Source organism: Nicotiana tabacum, chromosome 11, assembly GCF_000715075.1.
Source record: "Nicotiana tabacum cultivar K326 chromosome 11, ASM71507v2, whole genome shotgun sequence".
NCBI classification, from domain to species: domain Eukaryota; kingdom Viridiplantae; phylum Streptophyta; class Magnoliopsida; order Solanales; family Solanaceae; genus Nicotiana; species Nicotiana tabacum.
In genome coordinates this window covers 27,411,083-27,433,529 of record NC_134090.1, presented here as the reverse complement: position 1 = coordinate 27,433,529, position 22,447 = coordinate 27,411,083, and the positions used below count along the sequence as shown (strand labels likewise).

The window sequence follows — 22,447 nt, the reverse complement described above, 5'->3', positions numbered from 1 at the left end:
GTGGCACTTTCTTGTCACACAAGACTCCCGACGATAACCTCCACTTCATCCACACCACCCCTATACGGTGTGTGACATCCTCGTCAATCTCCCCGATCCCCTGAATAACCGATCCAAGGTACTTGAAACTACCTCTCTTGGGTATTGAAACAATTTCTCACCTTAATATCTGCAATACAAGTTGCAACCCCGTTCCTCCATGGATATTGCTGTACTTTTGCATTCATAGCTTAAATTAAATCAACTTCCATTTGTGGATGCTCTACTATCTTCTTCGCAAGATATATTGGGGTTTGGACTTCTTCGTTGCCTTAACTTTGTTGCATTCGTTTCAATTTACTTCACTGATCTGTACTATTTCATCTCCATTCTTCATCTGGTAAGAATTTTCATTTTAGAGAAAAAATCTGTTTGACTTTCCCCTATTTTGAATTTGCATAGTTGTCGAACCTCTGAATAAATGGGTTTTTGTTGCTTCGTTGGAACTGAAGAAAAGGGGGGGTGCTTGCTTTGAATTTTTGGATTTTTACGGAAATTTTTTTGTGAATATTGGTGTGGATTTAAGGATTTTTACAGAAATTTTATTATGAAAATTGGTATGTGGAAATTGTTATTATTATTCTTTATGGCAGGAGGGGAAGTTAATTACGTTCTTAGGACTCTGTGTGTTGAAGATTTTCTGGTGTTTGCATTAAAACAGTGTGTTTCAATCTCTAATTTTGTTATAATTTTTTCAACTTTAGTGGTAATGCACTGGTAGGGCAAACCTCTGTATGTAAGTTTTAAATAATGAAGCTTTATAATGCACTCATTTCGAAGACTGAGGGAAAATTGGATTACTGTGATGAACACTTTTATTGGTTATTGCACATTGACACATGTTAACATAATAACAAATCTGATAGGGCCAGACGAAGAGATGACTTTCGCTAATCATGCTATAAAAGAATTATATTTTGTTGGTGTTGGTGTTCCACATGTGCCTTAACTGTCTTCAGATCTTCTTATTGAACTACCTTCTCCAAATGGTTCATATCATTATGGATTATAATTTACCTGTTTTCCCTTGGATGGACTGCTTTATTAGTAAAGCAACAGGCATTTAGATATATAAATGATCTGCTTCAAATGAAAGGGCAAATTAACCAAAGAATGAGACTTCTAAGAGGAAGAACAACTTGGAAGATCCTGTCAATTTGCAAAATATTTAGCATTATGCTAGGAAGGGATTAAGATAATCCACTTGAACTTACTTAGGAATCTTGAAACGAATTAATCCTAGAAAAGGATAGATTTAAGAAATACTTGTTGCCTTTTGTCCTAATTTCAGGAAGCTTTCGGGTTGCTTATAACAAGACTAATATTAGGTCTATCTTGCTTGGCTGCGATGGTACTAAGATGCCTGCAGATAAGGTGAATAAATCTCTTGGTAAAGAAGTCATCTCAGTTTTGAATTGGTATTATACACAATATAACGTTCTACCATTAGTTTGAAATTTGATGTCATTTTGTTTAATTTCGATTCCAAAAAAATAATTCAAAAGCACCCTATGTTTTTGTAGCATTGAAAAATGTAAAACAAATCCAAGTGGGTTTACAATACTTAAAGATAAATGTATAGTATTTAAAGAACACAAAAGTAAGGGGAAAAATTGGAACTGGTACAGTACCATGGGGTCCTAAAGCTTCTACAATAGATAATTTTCATATAATTTGGTAGATGTGGGTAGGGATTTTATAGTGAGTGGCAGGGGCAAGGATTCTTTAAGCCACTGGTTATAACATGGTTATTTTAAAAGGTTTGACATTGTTGCTACTTTGGTTTCATTAACACAGATTATATTATTATCTTCTTCTGGAACCCGATCCTGACTTTGGTGTTTGGCAAGCAAAAGAGCTTCTTGATCATTTGGAGAGTGTACTGAATAATGAGCTTGTGGTTGTGAAAAGAGTCAACACATGGTTGAGGTGAAACCACATGTATGAGAAAAAAGATGATGGTTGAATAATATTTCAAACTCGATGAACTAAAATGGATACTAACCTCATTCATTTATTGTAGGATTAAGCGAAAGCATAGTTGTTCGGAGTTTAATGGAGTCGATGAAGAGCATAGAGTGGCCACCACTTTTTTTTCTATGCATAAGCGATGACATATCCAACAAAGACACGACAAATGTTTGCATCCAATGTTGATCAAAAACCAAGTATGCCTTAATACTATCTTAATGATATAGTTGAAGTTACAAAAATACTTCAAGACCTTTCAAAAGCAACTGCAACATCATCAGCTACCGCCTAAAAAGCCAAGTCGTGCAACCTCCCTTAAATTTGTCACTGTATAGTTAGTCATACTGCTTATCTACAAAAACTATTCAAAACTGACAATTCTTTCTAGGATACCCCATTAGAAAGTAATTTAATGGTAGCTAATATGGGTTTAGGCTACAAAAAAGTATTATTTCATGACCTTAAGAAATTCTATTATAGGTTTACTTGGTTCATACTACTCTATGGTATACATTGTTAGAATACTTGATATAGATTTTGGACCTCAAGGTGCAAGTGCATTTACATTACACAGTTAATGGAGTCATTTAATCTCTGATTACTTTCCAGGTCTTCATGTGTTTCTCTTCTCGATAAAGTTCATTTGCTTGTTGATGTTGATGTGATTAAAAAATTTGGTGCTTGCTAAAAACTCTCTTTGTCAAGTCTATTCTTGCTTAACCCCGTATCTCCAAAATTTTCTATGTAAAATACAATTCATGGCAGACGGAAATCTAAGTATTTCTGTTGATAAAAAATAGTTATGATGTATTTATCAGGAACTTCACTTTTGTTCTACTGTTTAACATGTACTTTTTTCAAATTCCTCGAATTTCTTAGCAATGCTAAGGATAGTAAACAACCTCCTTATTATAAAAATGTTCTCAAATAAGTTCTAACTTGCTATAGTGCTATCTAGAATTTTGCTAGAAAACTAAGAGGTATGAATGTCAAAAACATGTAGATTTTTCCTTTTGTATATGATGTTATAGACAAAAAAATAGTAAAGTTCACCAAATTTTTTCATAGTGTTTATGTTATCTTAGACTGTTAGACAGGTTGTGCAGCTTTTTACTTCCTTTTTTATGTATGTTGGAGCTTCTTCAAAGGCTTCTGATTATGATTTGATTATTATTCAAGCTGTTGTTGATGGCTATGGTGCTGATCTTTGCGCCATCAAGAAAGTAAACCACCTTGATGTAATTCTGTGGTGGATTGAGTTATATAGGTGTTGGTCTTCGCCTCTGCTCTTAGTTGCAGAAGAAGACTTGTGAGAGCAACTACCGCTGTTTTATTTTGTTAAGATGTATAATTCATGTTCAGCTGAATATTATCCCAGTATAATGCAAATAGTTGGGCCTGTGCTTGCACGGGCCAATCCCATCTAGTATATATATATATATATATATATATTAAATATTAAAAAGACAAAAACTCTTGACTTTCTAGTACTCTGTCTATCTCTAAGATTAACTCACCTAAACCTAATTCCTAAATAATCAAAAAGACAGAATCACAGAAACCCTAACGCCTAAACCAGCAGCCACCAGTCCTCGTCGACTTTCACCAGCCACCGGTCTCCCTCTCGCCATCTCGCCTCTCCCTCTCGCCATAGCCAGAGCAGCAGTCAGCAGATGGTAAGTTTCAATGATCGATCGAATTTGATTAGCTAAATATTTTCAACCAACCTTATTGTTATTTTTTATTGATTTTCTAAATTTGCGATCATAATGAGGATAACCAAGCTCCCTCTTCTGATATCTGTGAGGAAGTTGCTGGCAGAATCGAACCATTAACTTAATATTGCCATTCCTGAATGATTTTTCATATTTATTAAATTTTAAAAAATTATTTTTTTTGGTTGATGATGGTGATGAAGCAATAATTTTTGTTCCAACACTTGGACTGATGTTTATTCAAGTGATGATACTCATATTGCAGCTGAATCACATACTGCATACTAATTGTAGTTTCTCTGTTTTATTTTATATGTGTCACATATTCTAACTGTTTTAAGTAGATCTACATTTGTTTAACTTGTTCAATATCTCCATATCCTTTTTTCTTACACTCGCAATACTTCAGTGTTTTAACTTGTTCCCGAATTTGATTTGCCTTAGGTGCTTGGTATTCGTTACTAATTTGTTGCTAAACGATTTGTTGGTTTACTAAATTTTGGGTATCTGAGTATTGATTAGCTGATTTTAGATTCAATTTGACACATTTGTTCGATGATTTCATGGGGTTTCTGTTCCAAAAGCTGTTGAAATAAGAATATGTCATTGATTGTTTCACGAAATGAAAGAAGAGGGGATCTTTCTGACAACATGGAATGCTTTGCGGTCCATTATAGCATGATGTCTTTATTCTCATTCCTTTTCTTTTCTTGTTGCAATAGCTCATACATGGCTGAAAATATATAAAGTGATAAGGTGATGATGGGTGAAAGTGAGGCTTTTAATTCAAATGCAATAAGTCAAGCGCAAACAACGGAGTCAAATATAACCAAAAAAGGAGAAAAAGGTCTGTTGCATGGGATCATTTTACAGAAATTATTACTTCTGAAGGGAGTACAAAAGCAAAATATGACTATTGCTTTATTGAGTATGTATTTAAGACCAAAGACGGTACGTCGACACTTCTTTCTCATATGCTTAAGTGTCCTAAATTCCCTGCTATTGTTGATAAAAAAACAATCAAATTTAGGCTTTCAATCTGCTCCGGGGAGTAATCAGGGTGATGTAGTTGTTTTTACTTGGAAATTTAATCAAGAAGAATGTAGCAAGGCGTTATATCGTATGGTAATAGGCATTATGTTCTTTCTCATATGCTTAAGTATCCTAGGGATTGTTTTGATATTTTTAATGAAGAAAAGCAAAAGTTGAAGAGTTTTTTTATAGAAACAAAACAAAGAGTATGTATTACCACTGATACCTGGACTTCTATACAAAGAATCAATTACATGTGTATCACTGCCCATTAGTGAATGGAATATGCATAAGAGAATAATTAATTTTTGTCCTATTGTTAGTCATAAAGGCGAAGATATGGCAAATGGTATTGGTAGGTGCTTACGTAAGTGGGGGATAAATAAGATCTTCATTGTCACAATTGATAATGCAAGCTCAAATGATGTGACAGTAAAAGAATTGTCTAAGCAATTAACAAAAATGGGAACTAATTTGATGAATGGTACTCACCCTCACGTGAGATGTATTGCTCACATCATGAATTTTGTGGTCCAAGATAGTTTAAAAGAATCTTCAAAGTCTATTGAATGTGTTAGGCAGGCAGTGAGATATATTAGGCAGTCTCCTGCGAGGTTGAAGAGGTTTCAAGAATGTTTTGATGCTGAACAACTCAATTCTAAAAAAGTTGTATGCTTAGATGTTCCAACTAGATGGAATACCACCTACTTGATGTTGCGCAGGGCTGTTGAATTTGAAAGTGCATTTTCACATTATGCTTCTAGTGAAATTGGCTTGAGACATTATCTTGAGCATTCTTATATTGATAGTTGGAATTCCTACATGTGAACTTTTGAGTAGTGATTGGGAGAATGTAAAAAGAATTATAAAGTTTCTTGAAATATTCTATCTTCTTACTTTGTAGATATCTGGATCACGTTATGTTACATCAAATATTTATTTTCTTGAAATTTGCGCAGTTGCTGTTTATTTGAAGCAATTGATAGCAAATGAAGATACCGTTTTAAGTGAAATGGCAAAGAATATGAAAGAAAAGTTTGATAAGTATTGGGGGGTGACCCGGGGAAAATGAACAAGATAATTTTTATCTCATGTATTTTGGATCTACGTTACAAGATCGAATCAGTTGGCTATGCACTTGTAAAGATGTTTGGTATAGATCCGGGGGCAACTATACAAGCAGAAGTGACGAAGTACATGGCTTCATTATTTAGTGAGTATGTAAAGTCCAGCTCAAAAGGTGTTGTGCTTGCTTCATCTTCAGATTGTTCTTCATTGGACACTTCAGCTTTCGGTCTTTCTAGCAGTCAAGCAAGCACCCAAAATATAGAACTTTTAGAATCACTCATGCAAGATATAAAAAAATATAAAAGTGGGAGTGGAGGTGTTGATACCAGAACAGAGTTAGATAAATATTTAGGTGAAAAAACTGAGGATGACACTAAAGAATTTGATGTTCTTCTTTGGTGGAAATTGAACTCAGCTAGATTTCCTATTCTTGCGAAGATGGCTCGTGAAGTATTAGCTGTTCCGGTTTCAAGTGTTGCATCCGAATGTGTGTTTAGTACGGGAGGACGTCTTCTTGATTCATTTAGGAGTTCATTAACTCCTATATTGGTGCAAGCTCTAGTGTGTCTTCAAGATTGGCTTCGAAATGAAATATTAAAATAACCCATTAGTGTTGAGGAAGATCTTGATAAAATCGAGCAGCTTGAACAAGGTAATAATATTGTTACTATATTTGTTGTATATAAGTGTTGTTGATATGCTTATATTTATCGCACGACTCATTATTTTAATTTTTTTCTTCAGATTTAGCCAGCAATGGAAAAGACCCTTCCGTAATTGACGTGTAGTGTTAATATATTTGGTAAGATTCGAATTTAACCCATCAAGGCTTCAAGTATTTGTTGTATATAAGTGTGTATTTACTATTGTAACCCATCAAGGCTTCAAGTATTTGATGATTTCTCTTGTGTTTTTCATGTAATTGAAATAGGAGAAGAAGTAGAGATGGAACTGGACAATGTAGCGCAGGAACAGTTGCAGAAAATAGTTGGATTCATGTGAAAGTTCAAAGGCTTGGCACACAACAGTTGAGAAATGCACACAACTGGTTTCATTTCGGGTTTACTTGGCACACAACTGGCATTGGATTCATGTGAAAGTTCAAAGGCTTAAGGAGCAATTTGGTCTTGTTGAGCAACAGTTTTTTCATTCTACAAGTTGCAGTAACTTTAGGAGAGCAGAGAGACATGTAATCTTGCGTGTTGTTTGCTACTTCTTATGTAAACTGTAAAGTAAACTTCTCTTGTACCCTGAGGCAATTCTAAATGCCCCTAATACTTCACTGGAATATGTGGGATAATCATACAGTTGTATAGCTAAACATTGAATGGCAGATTGTTGCTGCCAGCAGTTCAGGTTGGTGCAACCATGTTGTCTCCCTTAAAAATGTCATCACTATCTTACTTGCAATTCTTTTGTGCAGTGGCTGTGCAGTTGCTTCACGATCTTCAACTTCTGATTCATTTATGGAGGACTACATTCCAGAATTTAGGAACTCTTGGTTTGTGAATGTCTTTTTCCATTGTTCAAATGATCTCATTATATTGCTAATTTCCTTTTTATCAGCTATAGTTAACTCATGGTTAAACATTAATAGAGTTTGGTCTGTCAAATTGACTGATGGGAGAAGTGAAACTAGCAATACCCTGAAGTGTTCTGCCTTTTTAAATATGTATGTTAGGCCGATAAATCGCCTGATAAGAGCTAAACCGATACCAATTCGCCCGATATCTTATCGGGTGGCTAGCGGATTAATACATTTAAAAGTCGATAACCGATAATCCAAACCGTTAAGAGTAAATAACCGCCCAATCCGCCCGATAAGCAGTCCTAGCTATCACCAAAATAGTGTACCACTTCCGAATCTCAAGACTTAGATCGCTGACTATATTTTTTTAATAGATGAATAGTGTCCTAAGGTGGAAGAAATTACTGCAATTACTTGATTTGTTTTGTGGAAAATGTTGACTGTTGGGAGTATCTTTGGTCCCAATATTCTGGAGAGAAGAGGGGAGAGAGGAGCGAAAAAAAGAAAAGAGTGTATAACTAAATCCCTTGATTGAAGGTACTAATAATAGATTTGGAGCCTTTTAAGGTGGAATGTATATAATTTCTAAGTAATCCTTGTTTTAGGGGGGGTAATATACAAAATTAGAATAATTTTGATAAAATAAGTTTCAAATACTGTATAGGAAAGAAAAAATCCCTTTTTAAAATAGACAGTTTTGGGCTAGCCCAAGTTAATCCATAAAAAATCATCAGCCCAAATAGACCTATGATGATGTCCAACTTTGACCCATGAAAATGCTCAATCTTAGAGTTCTACCTTGACCCATGTATTGGAAAATATTTTCTAATTTTCTCATATTTGTTGGTTTAAATATTTAAAAAATATTTTCTAAAGGGACAGAATCACATTGAATTAACTAGTATCCTAAATAAAAATGAGTACTTTCTTTTCATGATGTCGAATTATTTATTTAGCTAACTGTTGTTGACAAAAATAATCATCAAACATGAAAAAAATCTGAAAATAAAGAAGAAACACATTATCACAATAGAGAAAATAATAAATAAAATTTATATCAATAAAATAAAGGAAAGATACTGAACTATTTTTAGGTATCATAATAAATTAAAATAAAATAAAATAGAGAACTCATTTTATTGAAATGAAAGAAAATACTTTTTCTACAACATGAGAAAGAAAATATTCTTTTTATTGAAATAAAAGAAAATACTTTTTCAACAACTGGAAAAGAAATTACTCATTTTGTGGGGAAAAAAAACTTTTTCTATATCTTAAAAAAGAGTATTCTTTTTGTTGAAACAAAAAAAAATTACTTTTTCTATAACATGAAAAGAAAGTACTTTTTTTGTGAAAAAGAAAATACTTATTTTATTGAAAGGAAAGAAAATACTTTTTCAAATCATAAAAAGAAAATATTCATTTTGTTGAAATTATTAGGCAGAATACTTTATCTGCAACATTAAAAGAAAGTACTATGAATAATATTTTTATTTAGGAATGGGATGGGGGTTCAGGGTTGGGATGGTGTGTGAGAAGTTCTAATTTTACTACTTTTTAATTATTCTGATCTTTAGTGGTATTATAAGATGAAAAATTATCAAATAAAATTCTAAATCCAAATTGAGGAAAGAAATCACTTGGTATTAATTGACATTTATTCCAAAACATAAGATAATTTTTCTGTATGCTTCTTTAAAAGTTGAGAGTATTGCAATCCATGTTTGAAGATTTCTCGATGGTTACTACCACGGTTCGAGGAGTATATTTCCTACTGACGTGAGGAACATATGGCGTATAGTGATTTTCTCCAAGATGAGATCAAATGGAAGGTTCTTGGCTAATTGAGTATGTAGTTGCTTGTGACTTGGAGTGGATTATGAGGTTCTCGTATTTTTCATATGATGGCATGATATATGCGATGTGTTGGGTGGGATTCAGATTTGCATGAGCAAGGTCACAGTTCAGTTTTGAAGGGGAAGTCATAAAATTCTTAGGCAGCATGGACAGTTTCAGATGACTATGTGAATAATATCACTACTTGTTATTGCCAGAGAAGCTGCACATTTCATAAGGCGCGTTGTATTTTGACTTGCAGATGCTTCATTGGTGTTGCAGTACCCGCCTAGTTGATCGACTACTAATATTCGGATTTTGCTATGTGGCAAGGGAGAACTATAGAAGTATTTCCTCATGGGATGATCGTGTGTGAGAGATGTGTTAGACGTTCGGGCAACAAAATTGGGATCGGATATGGTGATTCGTGTGTTCTATGAAATTGGAGACTAGGAGTTCTCAGAATAGATTATTTCGTGGTTGTGGGCTGTGAAGATGTGGCCAAAGCTAGCCAGATGATAGTATGCTTTATGGTTCAGTCGTTGTGGACTTTCGGAGGGTTATGTATTTATTTGTGGGTGACCAAAGTTGATTTGGGGTCTATTGGTAGGCCTAACGAGGATGTGTGTTCTACACCGGGTCGTATTGGTTGACTCTGTACTGTTGTTGTTGAGGGATGTGCCATTCGATTAGAGTTGAACTTATTCGTGTTCTGAGATGCTCTATGAGTCACCCTTCTCTGCTACGCGGGATTGTGATTCGTTGGTTATACACACACATGGTGCGGTTCTATTTGGGCCTTATGGCGGAATTTGAGCGAGATGTGTATTAGGGTATGGAATGATTGATTGCACATTGATTCTGTTCATTCTGGACTACGGTATTGAGTTATTTGCTTCTCAGTGGTTATGGTCATGCAATATTGGTACTATACATCAAATTGCGCGCGGCTGTTGATTTTGAGCATTGTGGCTTGAGATATTTCATGAGGACCAGTGTTTGTATGGGGTCACACATTGCAGCGAAGTTATGTTGGGATATGATCATTTGTGTTAGATTCGTATGTCTTGATTCTACGGTGTGTGATGGGTTCTTAGCACTGCGTTGTGGTGGTACTTGTTGAGCTTGCGGGACAGCTCTCTTATTGGAGTCATTTTCTATGTTTGAGTACGTTTGAATTGTTACGTATTGGTGCACGGATTGCACGGTTTGTGGCTCTGGGTAGTATTGGTGTGGCATGTCAGTAGAGTAGCTTATATTTGATAAGATGAGGTCGTCGAACCTAGAATGGGTGCTATCGGATTTGATTGCGGTAGATTGGAAAGGATAATGTCGCTAATCGGCTTAGAAATAGGCTATAATTCTTGTCGAATGAGAGGGAGCTCCATGACTTGTTGATATGATGAATGGTTGTGAGTTTGTGTGTGCTTATTTCGTCATCTGCAGTATATAAAGGATTTAAAACAAGGTTTTGTTTGACATGAGGTTTATTACTGGTATTGGGTGATTTTGAGCAGCTACTGTGATCGAAAATCTTGCTATGGGTATTTGAGCTATGTGGTATAATCGATGATTGTGTCTTGGGTTATGGTTATGGCTTGATGCAGCTTGTTCAGACTTATACAGTGTGTAGATGCGAGATTCAGGTCTTATAGAAAATTCTGGATGTTGGAAATTAGGTTCTAAGTTTGTGGGCTAAGATTGAATTAAGGATCTTCAATTAGGTTGTGTTGTCAGGCTTATATAGATTGGGGTGACATGGGATCACCTCCGGGTGTGTGCATGGTAAGGTTATGCGGCGGTTTGGTGGCTTTGGGAACAACTCTTGGCATGTTCGAGGACAAACGTATGTTTAAACAAGGGAGGATGTAACGATCCGATTGGTCGTTTTGAGCATTTGCACTTTGATCGTTAGTTTGCGAGCATGAGTAGCTCCGTATGATGTATTATGACTTATGTGAATCGTCGATTTTGGTTTTCAGGTTATTCGAAATTGATTTGGAAGAATGAATTTCATTATTGAAGCTTTAAGTAAAAATAGTTGACTAAGTTTGACTTTTTTTATGAATTTGACCCCGGAATAGAGTTTTGACGGTTCCAATAGGTCCGGATGATGATTTTGAACTTGGGCATATGCCCGGATTTGCATTTGGATGTTTCTAGATGGTTTCGGCACAAACTTGCGAAAATTAAAAATTTGAAGGTTTGGAAAGTTCACAAGTTTGACCGAGAGTTGACTTTATAGATATCGGGTCCGGATTGTGATTCCGGGAATTGTTATAGTTTCGTTATGTCATTTGGGACTCGTGTGCAAACTTTGGGTTCATTCCAGATTGATTTGCTATGTTTCAGCACGAGTTATGAAAGTTGAAAAGTTCAAGTTCGTTAAGTTCGATTTGAGGTACGATTTGTTGTTTCGGTATTGTTATGCATGATTTGAGGCCTCGAGTAGGTCCATGTTATGTTATTGGACTTGTTGGTACATTTGGACGTGGTCTCGAGAGGCCCGGGTGGGTTTCAGATAAGGCTCAGATCATTTTCATTCTAGGTTGGATTGCTGAGGAGCTGCTGATTTTGGTGTTCTCGCACATGCGGCTGGTTTCGCGCAAGTGCGATGGTCGCAGAAGTGACGAAGGAGTCGCAAAGGCGAGATAAGAGCTGGTGAGGTGGATCACAAAAGCGGAATGGCGGGCACAACTGCGCGTCTGCAGAAGCGTTATTCTTAGCTGCAGAAGCAGATTGTGCGCAGAAGCGGGGAGATATTTCCGCAGGGGCGATAGGCCGGGCCTTCAATGACTTCTCGCAGGTGTGAGTTGTTTGCCGCAGAAGCGGTGGTCGCAAAATGCGATGATTTGTCCGCAAATGCATAAAGTGCTGGGCAGAAGCGGTTAAATCGAGGTTTTTGGTTCTTTTATCATATTTTGAGATGTGGGACTCGGATTGAGGAGATTTTTGAAGCAATTTTTATCACAAAGATTAGGGTAAATATTCTACACTTGGTTTTGATCTTATTTCATGAATCTATCTTCATTTTTTGGCAATTGATTGATGAATTTTAAAGAGAAATTGGGGGGTTTTAGCCTAAAGTTTCATAAAGTGAATTTTTGAGTTTTGAACAACGATTTAGGATCGGATTTGAGTGAAACTAGTATGGTTGGACTCGTAGTTGAATGGGTTGCCAGATTTTATAAATTTTATCGGGTTTCGAGGCGCAGGCCCGGGTGTGACTTTTGGCCGGTTTTGGATTTTTTCTAAGGATTCAACATTTATCATTTGGAATTATTTATGTGGGCTTTATTTGATGTATTTGAGTTGTTTTTGGTTAGTTTTGAGTCATTCGGAGGTCGGAACTCGCGGGATGGCATTTTTGGAGCATCACTTGGCTTGCTCAGTATTGGAATTGGCTTATTCGAGGTAACACTTCTAAACTTGATGTTGAGGGTATGAAACCCCAATTTCGTGTTATGTGGTCGATGTTAAGGTGATGCACATACTAGGTGACGGGCGTGTGGGCGTGCACCAAGTGGATTGTAACTCCGTTATTTCTGTGGTACTGTGTAGTTACCTGATCTTACCTGTAATCATGATATTGCTGCGTACTTGAGCTATTGAGCTCTGATCCATGTTAGAAATCATATATAGGCTACATGCTTATCCTATTGGGACCCATCGAGGTCATTTCTGTTGTTGAGTTATCTTCTTTCATTGGATTACATACTTAGTCATATGCATTCATATACATATAATATCTCAGTCTCTGTTACCATTTATTGACACATCATATCATCATTTTGGGCTAGTTCCATGGCATTGTGATCTCGAGAGACTTGAGAGATTGTTGACTGAGTGAGGCCGAGGGGCTGAGTGTGAGTGATATTATGGGATCGGGTTGCATGCCGCAGCATGTTCTATTAATTATATTATGGGATCGGGATGCACGCCACTGCAGGTTATATTGATTTGTGTCGTGATTGGCTTGATATAGCGCTTGGGTTGAAGGAGCCCCTCCGGAGTCTGTACACACCCCTAGTGAGCACGGTTGATTATATTGAGGGAATCTTCCCTGGATATGGATCTTGTCCGAAACATTTATATACCTGGGGATGGATCTTCCCCACGGGCTGGAATTGGCCCTACTCAGTTCTGAGTAACTGATGGTCAGTTAATGTATATATTCCGGGATGAATCTTCCCTGAGCCGGATTGGCCATATACAGTACTGAGTGGTTGAGCATGATGAATGAAAAGTGTAAGACAGTGAGATTGAGTAATCTGAGAGTGTGAGTACATGAGTTCATCACTGAGGTACATGGCATTGACATGCATATATGACATATATGCATAGAGATGCATTTATTCCTCATAACATACGGTATCACGTCATTCATGACTTTTCACACATATGACGTACATGCATAGAGATGTATTTATTCCTCATGTTGTACAGTATCACGTCATTCATGACCTCTCACACATATTGACAGATGGGCATAGTGATATATGTTACACTGCCTACCTGGAAAGAAACATGGAATATCTTATTTATTGTTGAAAGGATTTTTGGGAAAAATTACTGTTTTCAAACTTTCTCATATTTTTGACGATTTCGGTAAAGGATTTGGATTTTCACTGATATACTTGAAAAGCGGAATTATTTTTCGGGAAACTATGAATAAGCTGTTCATCTTGAAATTACTTCTTTCATTACTTGCTTTACGTTGTTATGAAGTGTTGTTGGATATTGGTGTTGGGCCTGACCTTTGTTCTAGCTCGTCACTACTTTCAACTTAAGGTTAGGTTTGTTAGTTATTAAACATGAGGTCGGTTGTACTCATACTACACTTCTGCACCTTGCGTGTAGATATTAGCTGTTGACGTTGCTGAGATCGACGGGAGTTGGATTTGAAGACGTACCTGCATTCTGGTCGTAGCTGCCTCTTATTCATGGTAGCCTTAGATTCATAACAATCTGTTTATGTACATTTCGAACAGATGATATATTTATTTCATACCAGCTTTGTAAACTCTAATATGAGAAGCTCATGATTTGGCTACCAGTTCTTGGGGAATGTATAAGATTCAGATGTTTCTTTCATTTAATTGTCTCATTAAGTTCATTAAAATTGAATAATTGTTAATTGGCTTGCCTAGCGGGTTAGAGTTAGGTGTTATCACGACTAATTGAATTTTGGATCGTGACAACTAGTAACAGGAGTAAAAAGTGATTAATTACCAATAATACACGCATTGTACGGATGGGGCTAAATATATATAGAGATATGGCTCATTTAGCCACTTTTTATAATTTTTGAAAAATACTATTGTTGTAAAGTTTTAAATTATAAGATAATGACTATTTTTCTAGGCCGAAAAGCGACTATTTGAAAGTTTTTCCTGCTAAATATACGAGTTTCTAATCTAGTCATCATTACTTCCTCGTTTAAAGAAGAATAAGACGTTTGAAATAGAAAATCAATTATTTTCAATCTAAAATAGGTATTAATTCTAAGTGGTTATAAACCGATAGTTGTTGTTGTTACCAATTGTTATTTCTGTTTTTTTTTTCTTTTTTCTTTTTTCCATTGAGCCGGGTTCTATCAGAAATATGCTATCTACCTTCACAAAATAGGGGTAAGATTTGCGTATACTCTACCTCGAACCCTCACTATGTGAGATTATACTGGATTTGTTGTTGTTATTGTTATAAAGGAGATTACTCCCTTCATTGTTAATTATTTTTAACAATTTCTCTTCTGTTTTTAGTGTGTTTGGTTTGACATAAATCATTTACTCACAAAACATATTTTCCAAAAAGAAATATTTTCTATTGTCGGGCTATTTCAAATTGTCAGAAATACCTCAATTCAAAATAAAATATATAATTTTCCTCACTATCTTATTTTCTTTTTTGAATATCCAGATTCTTATTTCGCATCACTTCCTTCATTTGTTTTGATCTTCTATACTAAAAATATCAAATCATTATTCTCATAATTTTTCTTACATCTCATGGAGTACGTTATTAGTACACACACATATATATAATATCGACTTTATTCATAACTAAAAAATGAAAATGATGCAATAAACACTTTTTGTTTCACTTTGAAAGAAATATATTTCTCTCCTATCACACGCACCCACATTTGTGACATTGACATTGAGTCATCAGTGATGAGTCAAGTGTATTTCCAGAAAGCCGTCATTAAAACACAAAATAAATTAAAATTTAAAAAAGAAAAAAAGATTCCACGTCATCCACTCGGTTTAATCCAACCACTGACTGCCGTCCCCAAATTCCTGAGCTGTGCCTCACTGTAGCAGCTTTGCTTTTCTATTGGACTTGGGACCACACGTGCCTACCCTCTTCTCTTTCTATTTTGCTCCCTAATTTAGCATCATCTTTCACTTTGCATCTCAATAGTTTAATATTGAAGCACTTTGATCCAACTAATTTGAATTCATGTCAGGTAAGTTTACCAAGAAAAGAAAAATACTTTTTTTTGTTTACATGTCTTAAACTCGAAATCAATAATCAAGGATAGAGCAATATTAACCATTATATCAAACCCCTCGGTGGTTCATAGTCCCCATTTCCTTATATCATGTGATCATTTCAGAGGTATAAAGTAATAGTTCAGTCGTAGAAATGAATTTATCTCTCTTTGATTGATCATGTAAATTTAAAATATATATGGATAAAATGGATAAGTAACATTCATGATTGTAATTAGTAGCGGCAATGAAGAATTGATATGATTATCACAAATGTCATAATAGTAGTTGACCATGCACTTGAATCGCGATTTTAGTATTTTGTACTTTTATCTTTATTTTGCTAAATAATTAAAGTCAGATTACATGATAGTAGTATCTACTTTATTGGTAAACAATTTATTCGTTAGATTTAATCACACTATAATTTGGCGTGGCCAAATTACCACGTGAATACACATGTGTTTGTGTTGCTTACATGTTCCAAACATGATTGATCATTCTTTGATTCCGTATACGATTTCATATAGCTACAATTAATTTGCAGTATCTCAAAAGTACTTGTAATACAAAAAAGAAAATCAGTCGTTGATTAGTATGATTTTGATAGAATACATGATCAAGTTAATTTTCTGAATTTTGAGAAATAACCTACCATAATTCAGAATACAACTGCAAAATTTTCAACTAAGAAATACTTTAAGGAATAACTTCCTCACTTAACAAATAGGTCATATTAAAGACAAAAGACCAAAATGTTCCTAATTTGCTATTGTATATTGAATATTACTATCTTTTATATCATATGAAAATTACGTTAAAAGTTAAAAATTATATTATATGTCAGAATTAAAAAATCCTTGTTATATAAGCAACAATAACATATTCAATATTATCTCACGTGGTGAGGTCTGGGAATGCAAAAATTACGTAATGGACGCAAAAATTACAAAACTCTAGTTTTATCTCATCATTACTATACTAGACTAAGAAGCATTTCCTCGAGCAAAATACTACGTAGTTCTAACATAACATCTATAGACTTGGTAGGCAAGCAAAGAAAAGAAGCCACAAACAAAATCATACTCACTAAAGAACAAAGTGAATTAGTACAAAAATGGCAAATACAACAAACATTAGGGTGCAAAAACGAAAAACACGTTACTACAACCAACTTGGCAGGCCCTCTCCACTTCCTCTATTCTCTATCTATCTACCTTCCTATTTCCTTCTAAAAGTTTTCTTCGTCAGCTACAACAACAATACATCCCCCCTTTCACATAAAAAAAAATCTTGAAAATCCAAATTAATTCTCTATCTCTCTATTTCTCTTTACTATAGCAGCATACCAAGAAATACACTACAAGATTTCACTCTTCCTTGACTCTGTTGATTAGCTCAGAACATAAAAAAAATGCCTGCTTGGTGGGGAAAAAAATCCACCAAAAACAAAGAAACACAATCTAAAGAAAAAGAAAGAGATAAGTATGTTAAACCAAGGAGTTTTGATGAGGTACTATGTAGAAATTCACCTAGAAATAGTAAAGATTTAAACTTTGGTGGTTCTGGTTGTGGGTTTTCTGGTTCTGGATTTTCTGGGTTTGATTCAGGTTCATCTTTAGATAAAGCTCATCCTTTACCTAGACCTTCAGTGGGAAATGATCAAGGGGTTGTTTTGGGATGTGGGTCAGTTTCAGTTTCAAGCACTAGCTCATCTGGATCATCTGATGGGCCTGTTAATACTACTGATCAAGCCCAATTTGATACTTTATTCAGGTTTGTATTTACTTTGATTTCTTGATCAAAAGTTATTTCCTTTGTAGTTTTGGTGTTTTTGTTTGTTTTGAGATGACGAGTCCTTGTTATGGTTACAGTTTGTTGGGTTGACTTTAGATTGACTTTTTTGATTGTTGGGTAGTTATCAAAATTGGATCCTTTGTTGATTGGATTTGGTTTGTGTTCAGCAAATTGAATGTGTATTTATTAGCTAGAGAGATTATATTGTTGCAGCTATTGTACCTGGAAAAAAGGTGCTTTGGTGTGTTAAAGATTGTAATTTTTTTTTTGTAATCAATTAAAGGAGCTTTAGTACATATTTCAATTCGTTTATATTTTTGTATGTTTGGTTCTCCAGGTGGCTCTTTGGTGGATTTTGCATATTGAATCAAACATCTGATTAACGAGTCTGCCAATTATCTACCCTCTTTTTGTTTTTTCTTTCTCTCACATTTTAGTTTACCTCAAATGCTAAAGCTGAAGGATTTATATTATTTCTTTGAATATGTGCTTGTTAGTATGGTTCCGTGTGCTCTAGTTCACTTACTGATTTTTCAGGAGGCTTAATTAGGAAAGTCAGAGCAAAATCTTTATACGTGGTATAATTGCACGGTACATAGTGTTACCTTTTTTTTTAATTAAGGAATGGATGAGATGCATGAAGAAGTTACAAGTAGTTCTTTTCAATTCCATTGGTCCGTTGTACTAGTCTAACTGTGGGAACACTTGTGTTTGTTGCCAGAGGAAATGGAGATAATAGGTTGAGCCCACTGTCGCGAAGCCCAGTTCGTTCTAGAGGGACAACTACCACGTCGTCACCTTTACATCCTCGGTTTTCGAGTATTAATCTGGACTCTCCAACGGGCAAATTGGATAATGATGTGAGGAGTGAATGTCATCAGCTGCCACTTCCACCTGGTTCCCCACCCAGCCCTTCTGCTTTGCCAAACCCAAGACCCTGTGGTGTCGCTGAAGGCTCAACAGTTAATATGTCAAAATGGAAGAAAGGCAGACTCCTGGGAAGAGGCACATTTGGGCATGTCTATCTTGGTTTCAACAGGTTGTCAGCCTTCCAGTTTTTCTTTTTTAAATTTTTTTTAATCATATGGATTTCGTATAGGTCATCTTATGCTCATTTTGAATTGGTGTTATCTAAGGTCGCGTGACTAGTAGTGCACTAACTGGTTCTTTTCGGTATGAACAGGGAGAATGGACAAATGTGCGCAATAAAAGAAGTCAGGGTGGTTTCAGACGATCAGACATCGAAAGAGTGTCTTAAGCAATTGAACCAGGTCTCTTTTATTTTATTTTATCATTAATTTACTTTTGATAAGTGACTAGGTCTCTTTTATTTACTGTTTCAGTATATATCTGTTCATAATTTGAATATCCTCTCCTTTCAAAGTCCATGATAAACTTTAATCTTTTGTCATTTAATATCTCCCTTTTCCATTTTGCATTTGATACCTGACTGAACTTATCTTATGTACAGGAAATCATTTTACTCAGTAACTTGACACATCCAAATATTGTTCGATACTATGGAAGTGAACTGGTATGACGTATAATTATGTTATTGTTGTTCTGTTATTTACACAACCTAGGGAAATATGCTGATCATATTAATTTGTTCTTCTCTAACCTAGTTGCGCGGTGGAACAGAAGTATGATTTCCCCATTTAGTTTTTAACTGTCATCTTTTTAATTATTCCTCAGGATGAAGAAACTCTATCAGTTTACTTGGAATACGTTTCCGGTGGTTCTATACATAAATTGTTGCAGGAATATGGCGCTTTCAGAGAGCCAGTTATACAAAACTACACAAGACAGATCCTTTCTGGCCTTTCCTTTTTACACGCTAGGAATACGGTTCACAGGTGTGTGTGTGTGTGTCTTTATTGATTCAAGTAGTGGTGAGTCAGCTATTTATTTCTGCGGACATTGCTAGATTTAAATGGCAATTGTTCTTTTCAGGGACATAAAAGGAGCAAATATACTAGTAGATCCTAATGGTGAAATAAAGCTTGCTGATTTTGGCATGGCAAAACATGTAAGTAGCAGTGCGTAATCGCAAAAGCTATTTTTTAACCACTTTTAATTGAAAGGTATCATAAAACTGATTCCAAAACTTTGCCTCTGATTTTATTTGCACACAACAAGAAGGGGAATCTGATTGACTGTTTTGTAGGCTATACTTGCCAATGACATGGAAAAAGTTTTAGTCATTTTACTTTTTGTCGTGAATTCTGTTTTAGTTATTCAAACGAATTTAGCCCTTCTTATAGAAACAGCAGATGTGGTAGCCTAGCAAAAGATAATTTTTTTTGTTTCTATTTTTGTTTTTTGTATTTATTTTTTTAGTTTTGTCTTAAAAAAATTGATGCTACTAAATGAAAACTATATGAATTCTTTAGGAAAGTTTCTTTTCAAGCAATTTGTCCATGCATTAATAGTTATATTACCTTGGAGCAGATAACTTCGTGTTCCTCGGTGCTCTCTTTCAAAGGGAGTCCTTATTGGATGGCTCCTGAGGTATGCCTACCTACCTTTTTCTGCTTACCCTTTGTCCAATATTTTAAGCAAAGACTTATCTGATATTTCTCATATCAGGTGGTGATGAATACAAGTGGCTATGGCCTTCCGGTGGATATTTGGAGTTTGGGATGTACAATTCTTGAAATGGCAAGTTCAAAGCCACCTTGGAGCCAGTATGAAGGGGTAAGATAATGGAATATTTGATAAATGGATTACCATGTTTATCACTTTTGAGGCCAGTTTCAGAGAACTCAAATCTAAGTGTCTTTGCTGCCTTCTATGGAACAGGTCGCTGCCATATTTAAAATTGGAAACAGCAAAGACTTCCCTGAAATTCCAGATCACCTTTCGAATGATGCAAAAAATTTCATAAAGTTATGCTTGCAGCGGGAGCCGTCTGCACGACCTACGGCTTCTCAACTACTAGAGCAGCCTTTTGTGAAAAACCAAAGTACAGCAAAAGTTGCTCATGTTGGTGTAACCAAGGAAGCATATCCTCGTTCCTTTGATGGAAGCCGGACACCGGTAAAGATTTTGATATTTTTCATTTGTCTAAAGGCAGTTAACTCTTTTTTCCTTCTTTGACAAAACTATAATGAATTCTCTTTGGCAAATTACAATTACGCTCTGAACCAACTAGAAGAACACTGAGTGAGAAATTTATGTAAACTTTGAGGAAGGAACTTAAAGAGAACAAGAGATAGAGAAGAAGTGCGGTGTAAGTTATGCTTTGTAAGAGAGATGTGGCACTTTCTTCCACTTGTCTATCTTTTGAAACCTACAATTCTTATTAAGAACCACAGAATCTGATTGGTGATTTTATACCCTACCCAATGCTGGTAGGACATTTTCCGTACCAGTTTGCAGCTTATTTAACCACTTGCTGACCCCTAATAGCGGCAACCAAATATTCTCACAAGTTATAGCCGCAGTTCACCAAGTAGCAGTTCACTGAGCAACATTTTGTAAGAGACTTTGCTAAGATAATTGAATCACACTCCCAATAAAGAAACAGCTCTCAAAAATGCTATACAAAACAGCACGTGGTTTTGTTTACTTGACTTGAACGACATGGAGAAACACAAAGACGTGCAAATTAACTGATCAAACGACAGTACCCCTCCCAATCTTGGAGAGATATAATCAAATCCAAATCAATAGAAGTTATTAAAAACTACTATAAAAATATCGGGAATTGAACTGTAGATAGTTTTGGACATCAAAAGATATCCGGATATTCTTTAGCAGCAATACTTGTGGTAGTTCATCTATCTATGTTATAACACCAAGAATGACTCGGACTGTCTTGGGAAATAGAATTTTTGAAACTGATCCTATATGCTTTTCATTTGCATTTAGGTAGTATGGTATCTAGCCCACTAAAGTTCTCTATTCAATTTGCTTTCCTACAGCCAGTGTTGGATATGCAATCCGGTGGAAGGAATATTTCTCCCTCTAAAGGAAACTATGCCAGCCATCCAGTGATCACCATCTCTAGACCATTGAGCTGCCCAAGGTAATAACAGCAGTTTGCAAAAAATACCTTAATTTATTTATCTACTTTTAGTCTATTTCTGCTCTTGCCGGAAGACACGTATATACCACTGTTCTTTTCTTGATATCTACAGGGAAATTGTAAAAACCATAACATCTTTACCGGTATCCCCAACTTCTAGCCCATTAAGACAGTACGAACCTGCGCGTAGGAGCTGTTATCTTTCTCCGCCCCACCCAGCTTATGGAATCGGGGGACAGAGTGGATACGATGCGAATGATTACTCAATGTTTCAAACCAGGCCCACCACAAGAAGCACACTGGAACCATGGCTTGAAATCCCTCAATTTAAAGCTCAAACACCGTCTAGATCACCAAAAACAAGACCAATTCTTTAGTACCAAGTGATCTATGAGGTGAAAGATTTTTTCCGCATTGCACCAATGGAAGAATTGCAGAAACTATGTGCCCAATCTTATATTGGGAACTCGGGAGAATGGTAGTTCTAAGCGATCCTTTTCTATTTGATGGGTGCATCAGCAAGAGCTATTTGGGGCGACTAGGGAGCGGTTGCAGGATGGAGGTATTGCATTTTCTTGAATATACAATCTGTAAAATGTTCTTCATGTCTCAATGTAAATGCAAGATGACCACTTTATTGAATCTAAATTATCTCTTCTAAAAGATCACCATGAGACCAGTTTCTCTTTTAGTAGACTTAGCTATGAATATTTGTGAAGAGATGGATACCAGGCATTTCTTGCATTGTGTGTTGGACTTTAGGGAACCGGACAATAACTACATCTCAGTCCTAAACAAGCCGGGGTCGGCTATATGAATCCTCACTTCTTCATTAAAACTCAACTCAACATACCAAATAAGATATCCGACCTGCCGGATCTTAGGGAACTGAAGGAAGAGAAAAATGTTGACCAGGGGAAATAATGGGGAAAAGACT

At 35.7% G+C, this 22,447-nt stretch overlaps 1 protein-coding gene and 2 non-coding genes across 3 annotated transcripts; all 3 read left to right on the top strand.

Moving 5' to 3' along the window:
• The first annotated feature begins 3,769 nt into the window (after positions 1–3,769).
• LOC142166612 (small nucleolar RNA R30/Z108) lies at positions 3,770–3,869 on the top strand. Its single transcript, XR_012697015.1, has one exon. It is a non-coding gene; the product is annotated as a small nucleolar RNA R30/Z108 (small nucleolar RNA).
• A 44-nt stretch (positions 3,870–3,913) lies between these two features.
• LOC142166707 (small nucleolar RNA snoR31) lies at positions 3,914–4,000 on the top strand. The gene has a single exon (XR_012697106.1). It is a non-coding gene; the product is annotated as a small nucleolar RNA snoR31 (small nucleolar RNA).
• A 12,823-nt stretch (positions 4,001–16,823) lies between these two features.
• LOC107799389 (mitogen-activated protein kinase kinase kinase 3-like) lies at positions 16,824–22,173 on the top strand. The gene is made up of 11 exons (XM_016622496.2): positions 16,824–17,459; positions 18,202–18,519; positions 18,664–18,751; positions 18,952–19,014; positions 19,176–19,336; positions 19,434–19,509; positions 19,932–19,991; positions 20,070–20,177; positions 20,283–20,519; positions 21,407–21,510; positions 21,623–22,173. Exons 1-11 carry the CDS (start codon positions 17,098–17,100, stop codon positions 21,885–21,887), a joined length of 1,842 nt encoding a protein of 613 aa, XP_016477982.1. The 5' UTR covers positions 16,824–17,097; the 3' UTR covers positions 21,888–22,173.
• Positions 22,174–22,447: the final 274 nt, after the last annotated feature.

What these genes read in the sequence shown, in the direction of transcription:
- LOC107799389 (XM_016622496.2), top strand. Translation starts at nt 17,098, where the DNA reads ATGCCTGCTTGGTGGGGAAAAAAATCCACCAAAAACAAAGAAACACAA. An exon ending in ATTTTGGCATGGCAAAACAT is followed by an intron (nt 19,510 to 19,931) that starts GTAAGTAGCAGT and finishes ACCTTGGAGCAG; the next exon opens with ATAACTTCGTGTTCCTCGGT. An exon ending in CTTGGAGCCAGTATGAAGGG is followed by an intron (nt 20,178 to 20,282) that starts GTAAGATAATGG and finishes TCTATGGAACAG; the next exon opens with GTCGCTGCCATATTTAAAAT.